At 44.7% G+C, this 12,080-nt stretch overlaps 1 protein-coding gene across 1 annotated transcript; it reads left to right on the top strand.

Moving 5' to 3' along the window:
* The first annotated feature begins 387 nt into the window (after positions 1-387).
* Positions 388-11,839, top strand: FFAR4 (free fatty acid receptor 4). Its single transcript, XM_048859031.2, has 3 exons — positions 388-1,181; positions 2,833-2,961; positions 11,428-11,839. The coding sequence occupies exons 1-3, from the start codon at positions 624-626 to the stop codon at positions 11,833-11,835; spliced, it is 1,095 nt and encodes a 364-aa protein (XP_048714988.1). The 5' UTR covers positions 388-623; the 3' UTR covers positions 11,836-11,839.
* Positions 11,840-12,080: the final 241 nt, after the last annotated feature.

Here is a 12,080-nt window from a genome sequence, read left to right as displayed (position 1 = left end):
GGGGCTCTCTGTGCTGCAGCTGGGGTGGGGCTAGGAGTCTGTCAAGACTTTCATTTGGAGAGTCGGCTGCCCTGAGCCCAGCCTGCGAGGGCACGTTCACACCCCGACTGGCGTGTGTGAGGGGTTTGCCATCGACCTCTCCGCGGGTCTCTCGGGCGTCCAGGGGCTTGCCCAGGGCCCCGGCTGACACCCGGCACTCGGCGGAGAACGTGGGGCGAGCGCCCGGCGCTGGGACACTCGCTGCTGGGAGGCGCGGCTCCCGCCAAGAACGCGTGAGCCGCTGCCCCGCGGGAGATGCCCCGGGCCCAGCCCGCCTTGCGACGTTGTTAGTCACCCGATTGTAAAGCACAACAACGCCCTCGCCTTTGTGCGGCGGGGCGCGCTGTATATTTACTGTCCTCGCCCGCTACTTCCTTGTTCCCCCAGGGAGCCAGGTGCTGTGAACCAGCCTGCGGACACCGCACCTGGCCCCGCGGATGTCAGAGGAAGAGGAGGAGATGCGGCTGCTGCCTGCCCATTCCCCGTGCCAACACCCCCCATAGGCAACCCCGAGCTGCCACCTCGCCGCGCTGCTTGGCCCCTGGGTGCCTGGCTTGGGGGCAGCCGCAGCTCCGCTGGCTCTGATGGTGTGTGATGCCCTCGGTGCCAGCCAGATGCCAGGCGCCTGCGTGACTCCCCAAGGGAACTGCACCTATTTCCCGTTCTTCTCGGACTTCAAGGGCCAGAACAGGGTGGCCCTGAGCGCCCTGGAGACCGCCGTCCTCTCCTGCATCTTCCTGGGGTCCCTGCTGGTCAACGTCTGCGCCATCTCGGCGCTGGCCAGGAAGAAGAAGCTGCTCACCGCCAACTGCCTGGTGCTCAACCTCTTCTGCGTGGACCTGCTCTTCATCAGCGCCATCCCCCTCATCCTCGTGGTGCGCTGGACCGAGTCCTGGGTGCTGGGGGACGTCGTCTGCCACATGCTCTTATACGTGATAAGCCTCAGCGGCAGCGTCACCATCCTGTCCCTGGCGGCGGTGAGCCTGGAGCGCATGGTCTGCATCGTCCGGCTGCGGCACACGGCCCGCTGCAGCGGCAAGCTGCTGGCCGGGACCCTGCTGCTCATCTGGGGGCTCGCCGCCCTCGCCAACCTCCCGCTCTGCCTCTTCTTCCAGGTGGAGCCCCTGCCCATGAACGGCGAGGTAAGGAGCGGCTCCCTCCGGCGAGCTCTGCCCGGCGCCAGCCTGGGGAGATGGGGGCCCCCCAGGTCCGTACAGTGCCCAGTGATCCAGCCCACTGAAGCGGCTGGCTCGTGACCCAGGGACCCCAGCGGGTTGGGAAGGGGAGACTGGTTTGGGAGTCTCCAGCCTTGGCTCCCCCCGACCAGCCTGACCCCAGCCTCGCCTCCCCCAAAGAGTGTCAACGCGGCCAAAGCCTTCAGCCAACCGACGCCTCAGCAGCATCTGTTCAGACTGGCTGGACCAAGCGTCCCAGGTGCTCAACAGCGCTGCAAAGCAGCGGCGCCAAGCTGGTCCGTGCGCCGGGAGCCGGTGTAGCTTGAGCCGGGAGCCCGTGTAGCTTGCTGCCAGAAGGGCAGCTAGGATCGATTCGGGTCCAGCGGTGTGTGACTTGTTATTCCAGCGGGTGTTGCAGGGCAGAGACCTGGGGTGATAAACTAGAGCCATTACCTGGAGAGTTATACCGAGCTCCGGAATTGGGGTTAGGCGTTAAGCGATTCATGCCCCATGAAGTGTTATAAGGGGGTAATATTTCAACAAAGCCTTCAAAGGTTGGCAACGCCTTCTTGCCTTCTCCTTTTTAGCCCTGCAGGGATGCTGGAACAATTTGTATAGTGGGGGTACTGAGGGGCATGGAACCAAACTGTAAACCCTGTATATGACGGAAACCACTTCAAGCCAGGAGGTGCGGCAGCACCCCCAGCACCCCTAGTTCCAGCACCTATGCGGTCCGATATTGATGTTGGGCATTACCCCTGTTTATTAGGTTGCATTTAGCCATTGAGGTGTGAAATCAGAGTCGGAATGAACTTCTTTTAATGAAGGACTTGATCCTGATCCACTGAAGTCAATAAATAGCAAAAGTCCCTTTCACTTCAGCACAGCAGAATCAGGCTGTAATTGAGGTCTTCAGTAGATCAGTCCCACATTCACACTCATATGGATTTTTTTCTCTGTAGAACTGTATCACCAGTTACTTTGTTCAGCGGTGCTTTTGTCCTTGCACAGCATCCTGTATAAACATGGGGCTTTGTACTCCAGAGTAGAGCTAGGAAAACCCCTTTTCCGCATACTTCTCTTTTCAGAATGATCAGCTGCCTGTGCCCATGGATTAATTCATTAATTCATACAAGAGCTTTAATGGCATACAAGAGCTTTTCCTGAATAATGCACAAACATCTTTTTCTTTTCATTGTACAATAATCCCACATGCGTGCAAAAACAAAACAATATGCTTACAGAATATAATAATGATTTAATCAATCCTTCCAGGGTTTTAATTTTTTTTTCATTTGTTTATTTAGAAGTTATGAGTTTACATTTTAAAATTGTCACTAGCATTTGCTATGCTTTATAATTATTGCAGCAATTCCATATCTGCATACCAAATCTTGTGAACTACACACCTGTCATCATGTTTTGAAAAACATTCCACATTGAAACAACTATTTTGTTTTCATTAGTAACGATTCCCATAGATCCTGTTTATGTAGTGGCCAGTTACATTAATGTCAGATGAAGTGTAAACATTGACATAAGTTTGCAGAGAACTTTATACTGAAAGTAAATATCTAAAACATAATATTAATAATTTTCTTTTATTCTTTGTAAACAGGAAGTTCAAATTTGCACCTTGGTTTGGCCCAGTGTTGCAGGAGAAATCTCTTGGGACATAACATTCACCTTTGTGGTCTTTGTAATACCAGGATTAGTCATTGTGATCAGTTATACAAAGATTTTACAGGTATTTTTTTCTTATAGTTTTATTATAAAACGACATCTGGCTGGCTAGTAATGTAGTACAATAATGCTAAACAGTATCGATTGTATTTGCGCAAGTTTAACAGTTTGAACTGGGAGAGTTTTGTTGCCATTATAAATGACAGCAAAGCTTGAACAGTGTGTTACCAGAAACCCAAGATCCAGTCAGTCTTAATTCATGTACACTTTGGGGCACCTTATTTAATATCGTGTATTGATCATAATTAAGGGCCTATGTCAACTTGCTAGAGATACTAACAAACATCTCAAACAACTGAAAAATCACTGTTTATCAGATCCTCCATTGCTTGTACCCCCAAAACTCAAAACGGATTCAATGGGAGCTGTACGACAGCAAGGAAGAGCAGCCCTGGGTCATAAAGTCCTTAAAACTGTTTTCTCCCCACTCCCTTTGAATCTACCCTTTTCCTACTTTAATTATGTGTCATAATTAGGGCTTCTGATTTTAGATTTTAATTGATAAACACCAACACCTCCGATACAAAAAACGAAATCAGTGTTTTCCAATAAACAGCACAAATGGTTACTTGTGGGATGTGATTTCTCAAGTGCAGTAACGTTTTGTGCATTTATTGGGCCATGTAGACACTGCTGGTGCACACTGGAGGTTCACTGTCTAGAGTGCTTTAGTGTAGTGCTGTTTGAAACAGTATTACATGGTAGCCCATTAGAGGATATTACAAAGCGAGTACTCATTAGAGTGTATACAAAGAGAAAGCCCCAAACCCTTGATTTTTGGACATCTACATAAAACTAAAAAATTGCTAACCCCCCAAAATCAAATTAATAAGTGCCCTACAAACAGAAGCCATAGTTATGATGTGTAGTTACTCTCTCCCAATCTCCAGGATGTTTAATAAATGTCAGCAAACATAAGCAGTAGACAAAAAAATAAAAAAGGCAGGCAGGAAAAGTGACATTTTTGTTCTACTTTTTCTCTCTGGGAGGGAGGTGTTTTCTAGTGGCTTAAACATGGATCTGGGAGCCAGGAACAGTTGAGGTTTAACCTGTATTCTGACACTAACTCCCTCTGTGACTTTTGGCAAGTCACCTAGGGCCCTGATCCTGCATGGTGCTGCAACCTCTCAACTGCCATTAACCCCAGCACCTTGTAGGATTGGGCTGCTAGGGCCAGATTGTGACTCTAGTCACAGGCCATGCTGGGGACACCCTTATGGGTGCAGAGTGCAAAGAGAGCACAGCTGCTATGACACCCTTGGAAAGCATGGGCCACACCCTGCCCTGCTTCACAATTCCTACTGCTGCATGTCAAAAGCTTCACTCTTCTCCAAGGCTCACCAAACTGTCTCTCCCTTACCTACTCAGGATTCCTTTTCTCTTACCAGTCTGAGGGTTTCCTCATAGGCTCTTTTCATCACAGCCCCCCCTGGGCAGCCTCCTCAGTTTCATTGGTCGAGTGGCCCTGCTCCAGGCCTGCCCTTGTCCCTGGACTTTCTTTCTTCTAAAGAAAGGTTTCTCCTTATATTTCCTGGCACTCCTTCGCGGGCTGCCTTGCAGCAGCCTATAATTTCCAGGGTCCCTCTGGGGAATACAAATGACAGAATTTCCTTGTTCAGTGCTTAATTGAGACCAGGTCATGCTGGACTCATAGCCTCCCTGAAAGGGTTAGTGCGCACCCAGGATCCACAGGTATGAAAACAGGTTTTTTTCTAGAGTTCAGCCAGAGAGAAGAGGAGTCCACAAATTAACCCCAGTCCTGGGTGGACTGACTGGGTTACAGGCCAGCATGCTATTCTACAGCAGACAAACCTCCTCTCCAGCACAGATCCAACCCCTTCCAAATTCCCAACTCACCCTCCTTCTTGAGCTGCTCCCCCAATGCACACAGACACCTACCATCCTTGTCCTTCCATTCATCAGTGATTGGAGCTCTAGAAAAAAAGCTGATTTCATACCTGTGGATCTTTGAATGTAAGGTCTACCTAAATGCTGACTTGGGTGTGGTATGTGGTGCTAATGTATTTCCTTCAAACTGTCTCCGTTTAGGGTCCTTAAGTGCCCTACTTCCCATTCTGTTGCCAGATAGAGGCCTCATCTCAGTACTGTGCAATGGATCATGGGGCATGACATGGTAGCACACCAAGTAGCATAATTTTAAAAAGGAGACAACTATTGGCAGTAGATGGGAGAGAAAGCGCTGTTTGGAAGTGGCAAGTATCTGTCCCTGCCAGAGTGCAATTTTAATTGACCAGACAGACCTGAATGCAGCCAAGCACCACAAAGCAATCCATCCCAACCCCAACCACAAGCCAAACTGATTAGATAGGGAAACATCATCATCATCACCATGTGAGTTCCCAACTCTAATGCCAGGAAGCAGCAATCTGTCTCCCCAGCCAATGAAGGCCATGCAGGACAATTACTTTTCAGCCCTAGGACTGTAGTAACATATACAGACACTGGAGCTGGCTGAGGGGGAAAGAGGCAGATTAAGGACAGGGAGTAGTAGAGCAAAGAAGGCTGGGCACTCATTTCTATGCATTCTCCTTCCACCACTTACAAGCATGAAAGAGGTTCCTTGGCTTTGACTTTCCACATGGAAATGATTTCCCCCCTGAACCCAAGTCAGTGAAGTGCTGAGAGCCTCCTGAGAGATGCTGAACCCTCTCAGTGCCCCCTGAAATTAACAGGAGCTGAGGGAGCTCGGCATCTATCAAGGCCTCTTGGAAATTCAGCCGACCAAAGCCTCAGTATCTCTGCAACAGCAACAGAGTCCACAGCCTGCCATAGGCTGAAGTTCAGAAAGTCATAGGTACATTGTGCTAAACTTTGCCCCATGTTAATAACATGGATCTGTTTGTTGGTGGCCAAGACCTGGGTTATAACTCCCTGTGTGATTTTGGACAAGTCTGTTAACCCCTTTGTGCCTTAGCTTTTCCAACATTAAAGTAGGGACAATACTTTACCGCCCTTGTAATGTGTTTTGAGATCCTGTGATGAAATGATGTGAGTGCAAAAAGATTGATTCTCCCCTGCCTGAGGGCTGCTTTGCAATGCTTCACCAGCACCACTAAACCCAGGGTGGGCAGAGCGTCTTATGCTCCTTCACCACCACCCATTCCTGTGGCCAGTGCAGGGCGCATCACCAGCAGCTCTCTCTTGCACAAGGATATTGGACCTTGACAAAGCAGCACCACAACTGAGGGAGTGCTAAGGTGACTAAAATTGCAATGAGCATTCCTTGGTCAGAGCTAATGATAAGGAACCAAAGTACTTACTCATAATTAGATGCTGGAGAGGTGGGCAGTGTTATTGGTAATATTTAACATATTTAAATACCAAATATTGCATCTAGTGAACAGTAACCTTCACTATTCAGGTCCCACTTTAACTGAATTTCAGTAAACTAAACCAAAGTTTCACAAGTCACAATCATTACCATGCTTCTGTAACCCATCTTTGCTGCTAGTGGGAGCTGTGCATGAGGAAGGAGGATTTTGCCCCTTAAAGGGGAGATTTTTCGAACTCTTCAGCATTATTTTCATACTGGTTTCAGGATTAGAAAACGATGGTAAGACAGTATGTAAAACAGCTTTCTTCCACAGTAAAAACAACACAGTAATATGATTACAGCATGTAGAGAGGAAAACAAGGTGAAACTTTTTTATAATATTCAAACAATAAACAAATTACACTTCAGTAGGATTAAGGGTTTGTATTCTCAAGGTGACAAACACTTATTTTCAGTGCACTGGGACAAGTATTCATGGCTCTGCTCAACATAGCTTTTTTCACTTTCTTCAAAAGCATATTTGAGGGTTAGGAAATAACAGAGAGAGGCACCAGCAGCAACAGGGCTGAGTTACAGAGCTAGGAATTGGGGGAAGGGGTTGTAGGAACTCCTTGCCCCAATTTGTAGGTGTGAGTTTCATCTTCCCAACCACTCCACATTTTACCTATATACAGCCCACATACTCAGACTTAATGCTGATTTCACCTGATGTGAAATAAGGTCACTAGCTTGTTAAACATATGCAGTGTCTAAAAATGTCAAAACTCTTGGGTAAATTCTGCAATCCTTAACTAAGCAAATCTCTCAGTGAATTCAGTGAGAGTTTTCTCCAACAAGCACTGCAGAATTCAGATTTTTGGTCCTTTTAATCAGTGTTAATGAAACTGGAGAGGTGCTTTAAGGCAAGCCAAGTTAACCTGTGACTAGAATGGTCAGCAATTCTGGAATGTGAACTGTTACCATGAGCAGCCTGACATATAAGGGATAAAGAAGGATAAGGATAAGCCTAAAAAGTTTTGGGTTGTAAATTACCTCAGAGCTTTTTGAACAGGTCCTAAACATTTCTTAAACATATGCTTTTGTATAATTAATAAATTAGTGTTTATCTATATGTATTTCACAGCATATATCCTCAAAGATCTTGGGTATGCTGTTTAGCTTTAGCTTTCTCTCGTCTGAATCTGGACTGCCACCCCGCCCCTGCCCTTTTCTCTCCCCTCCTGACAGTGCACTCTTTTCCTTCCTGTATCTCTTTGCTTCTGCAACTCCCTTTTTTATCTCACCTTGCTTTTCGGACTCCATCGCTTTCGCTTTCCATCTGCTTCAAGTGAATTGGCATCCAATCTCTTCCCCTAGCCTAGAACAGACACTGTTTACATGGAATTTGAACCTTTAAAAGTTGGTTCATTCTAGAAATAGGGGCTATTTTTCTCCCTTTAAGACAGCAGTAACTTCTGTTGAGCACAACGGGAGTTGCTGATGTCCTATAGCAGGACAAGCAGGCTCCAAGAGTAGGTTCAGTTTCCAAGAATGTCTTTGCCCATCCATCCTATGAAGAAAAATAGGCAAATGGGTCCAAGGGCTGCTGACATGAATGCAACTTCACTGTTAGTGAAAGCATACCATGTAAACCTCATGAAAGCAAACAACGTCTGCCACCCAAAGAAACACATGCCACCCATGATTAGCTGAACCGATTGGCGAGCTGGGCTAGACAAGAAACATTTTAAATAGCAGCCTAGCCTTTGAAATAACCTGCGTAAATCATTCCATTGCTGATCAGTAGCTGATTATCTCTTCAGTGCTGGATCCATCAACCTTGGGTGTGTGCACAGCCGTGATTTAGAGCAATGATAAGGAAAACACAAGTAATGTCAACTAGCTCTTACTTGTCCTTTCACTATTATTGATACTAATAGATTTTTATTTGTACATCACTGGTACACAGAAGTTTCCTGGGAACTTTTTAATCAAACAAATGCAGGTTAAGGGACTAAAAGCATCAGGTAAACACTATGTTTTAAATAAATACAGATCCACAAATAAAACTCATGTTCCATGGTAAAGACCTTTTGAAATAAAAATGTCTTGAAACCTGCTTTAAAGGGCTAATTCTGTTACTGTCTTCAGGTCAAATGGAAGGAGATAGCCCTATCCTCATGGACAAAGACCTGAATGGTGCCTCTCCTGTTCCTGCAAGCTCCAGGCTAGAACAGAGCACTTCAGAAAGCGCTAGGGTAAATAGGAAGCCAGAGGCTCAAAAAGGTATCAGGGACCTAGGCCTGATGATGGGCCTTAAAAGTTAAAATCAAAATCAACGTCTGCAGCAATTGGTAAGAACCAGGGCTTAACGTGTGCCAGGGTTTGCCACGGATGAGCCCCAGCACCTCTAGGCTTGGCAATTCATAGCCCCGGCACCTCTGGGCTTGCTGTGTCAGTTATGAAAGTAAACAAAAAAAATTGCTTGAACCCTGGCACCTAATTGCTTGAGCCCCAGCACCTCTTTCATTACAAATTATTCACTGATAAGAACATAATGGCCATATTGGGTCAGACAAATGGTCCATCTAGCTCAGTATCCTGCCTCTGACAGTGGCCAGTGCCAGATGCTTCAGAGGGCATGACCAGAACAGGACAATTTCAAGTGATCCATCCCCTGTTATCCAGTCCCAGCTTCTGGCAGTCAGAGGCTTAGGGACACCCAGAGCATGGGGTTGCATCCCTGACCATCTTGTCTAATAGCCATTGATGGTCTTTATCCTCCATGAACTTATCTAACACTTTTTTGAACTAGTTATGCTTTTGGCCTTCACACCATTCCTGGGCAACAAGTTCCACAGGTTGACTATGCATTGTGTGAAGTACTGCTTTATGTTAGTTTTAAAACCGCTGCCTATTAATTTCACTGGGTGAATTCCTAGTCCTTTTGTTATGTCGAGAGGTAAAAAACACTTCCCCCATTCACTTTCTCCAGACCATTTATAATTTTATAGCCCTCTATCATTCCCCCCTCCCCCTTAGTCAAGTTCCCCCAGGCACCATTTTCCTTAAGGGTGGCCCTGCTGGAACCAATATTGCTACAACAACACTTCAAACAAGGTTGACAGATAGTTTGCAGGGCTGACATTATCCTCAAAAAATCAACTGAATTTTACACAGAGAATAATTGATAACGGGAAAAGCTTGTCCTGAGCTGAATGTTTATCTCCTCTTTCACTCTAACCTGAGCAAGGCAAGTATGAGTATTAATCTTGTTCTTACTGGGGGAAATGTTCAAAGGCACAAAAGGCCATTAGGTTCCTTACTCCCACTGATTTTCAAAGCCTCCTAGTTAGGCACCTAACTGTGATTTGTGCCTTTGAAAATCTGTCCCCATGTCAACATCTTAGGGACAGGAAAACTGAGACACAGAGAAGTGAAGTGACACCTAAAACCACATACCAAACCAGTGGCAGTGCTCCTCCTCCCAATCTCACCTTCAATCCACTAGTTCATGCAGCTTTTTCAATAAAAATAATGTGTATGTAGAGAGTAATTAAGCTAGAGAAGAAATATTAATGAAGTATTACACTGAATGAGTCAAATTGCAACTTCTGGAATAAAAATAAATAGGCCAAATCAGCATAGCTTCATTGACTTCACTGGAGCTGATTTACACCAGCTGAGGATCTGGCCTAATGGGAGAAAGTATTTAGCTGAAGTGTTTGTCTGCTGAATTTTGGAGATTGGGTGTTAGTTTTATTGGCTCTACAATTAAAAACTTAAAATGTGTCCATTATTTAAATTTTGCTGTGCTGACTTCCCCGAGAATGGATTTTCCACAAGCACTAAGTGCTCACAATTACAGTGGAAGGCAATAGGAACTGCGGATTCTTAGCACCCTGGAACATTAGACCCCATAGCCCAGCTCCTGAAATATGCTTAAGTGCCTTGCTCCTACTAAAACCAGTTGAATTGTTTATTGAAATCAATCTGGATTAGGGCCTATGTGCCTCAATCTTGCTTATTACGCTTTTACAGAAAAAGTAAAGACTTTCATAAAGACTACAGGATGCACAAGGTGTCAGGAAAAAAGTACAAGGTGTAGACAAAGTAATTCTGATCAGTGGTTGCTAAAACAAGATGTCAAAGACAACACACTGAATTTTAAATATGTTCTCACTCAAGTTTAAAACCTATTACCTAATGGAAGAAGTATACATCTGGGAGGTTTGAGCGACAAAAGGAAATTTGGGAGCGGGGAGGAGAAATATTCTGCTTTTGAAAGACATCTCTGCTTTAACCAATGTACCATACCACTGAAAACCCATACACAGAGACAAGTCTGAGCCAATCCCTGGACCCAGGCACTCTCAGACTTTGGAGGTGGCAAAATCTGAACCCAGTTCCAAATTCTGCAAATGGTCCATCCTTACAATGGGCAGAACCAACATTCTGGACTCAAACACCTACATACTCTTTTCAGGTGTCAAAATCCAGATCTACATTTTGAGTCTTGAGCCCATCTCTAACTAACTATCTGTAATAGAATGTTAGTGCAGCTCTCCTCTGAAAATGACTGCAAAAACGGCACCTGCTTACTCAACAGTTCAGCTTCATTTGTGTACCAGTCATATTTGCTGACTTTAGTGACTAAATTAAGTTGTTACTAATTTTTACTCCTATTTACCTTTCAGAGCAAAAATGTCTATAAAAGAGTGAGCTGGATTCTCTTCTTTGTGCATCAACAGGATTGTTAGCTATACTCCAGTCACAGTCAATTACACCTGTGTAAAAATTAACAGATTTACATAGATGAAATAACCTAGATTATCATTTGAAGGCAATGGGATTGCAGGGGTAATTAAAGGCCTAATTTGACTTTAAAAGTCTTTATTACTTTCAAATGCAAAATGGATTATGAGCATGAGACGGAAAGAACCCAGCTTGACTACCCGACATGCTGAGTTCAGGGCTGGCAGTTAGAAAAAAAACAAAACTATTTTTCGACTAGTTAACTGAGTCCATTGGGAATGTACTCATTGAGAGGCAATAAACACAGAACTCTTGCCCTTTTTATCGTCACTTCCAAAGCAGAAACATGATTTGCCAAGATTCATTTCTGCAGCTTTAAAAAAAGTGTTACTCAGCAAGAATTCTATGTTACAATAAAAGTTATCTTGTTTTTGAATGCAGATTACAAAAGCATCAAGAAAAAGATTAAATGTCAGTTTAGCCTCCTCAGAAATGCGTCAGATTCGAGTCTCCCAACGAGATTACAAACTATTTCGAACTTTGTTTGTGCTGATGATCTCTTTCTTCATCATGTGGAGTCCAATTATCATCACTGTTCTCTTAATTTTAGTTCAGAACTTCAAACAGGATTTGAAAATTTTGCCATCATTTTTCTTCTGGATAATGGCATTCACTTTTGCCAACTCTGCCGTCAATCCAGTTTTGTATAATGTTACCCATTTCAAACATGAATGGTGGCAATTTCTTTTGTGTTGTGCAGCTCTTCCTGGAAGGAGAATGACTAATACAGAAACCACAGGAAGAAGAAATGACCACATAGAACCTAACTTATCTGTAATTTCTAAATAAGTAATGTATGAACTATGTCTCAGCTGTTGCTTTGGCTGCTAAGCCATATACTTTCCCACATTGACCAGCTCACCATTTTATAGTACTTGTATTATATGCTAAGGAAAACAGATAGGAAAATAAATACAACTATAGTTCAACTTCTATAATCCTAACCTAGACAAAATGTCATTGTCTTGGGAGTTTTGCCTGAGTAAAACTGCAGAATTTAATCTTATCGGCCTAATGCTCTTCTCATAATGATG

Source organism: Caretta caretta, chromosome 7 (genome assembly GCF_965140235.1).
Source record: "Caretta caretta isolate rCarCar2 chromosome 7, rCarCar1.hap1, whole genome shotgun sequence".
NCBI classification, from domain to species: domain Eukaryota; kingdom Metazoa; phylum Chordata; order Testudines; family Cheloniidae; genus Caretta; species Caretta caretta.
Note: the sequence above shows the minus strand (reverse complement) of the source record. Positions and strands in the feature narration are given on the sequence as shown.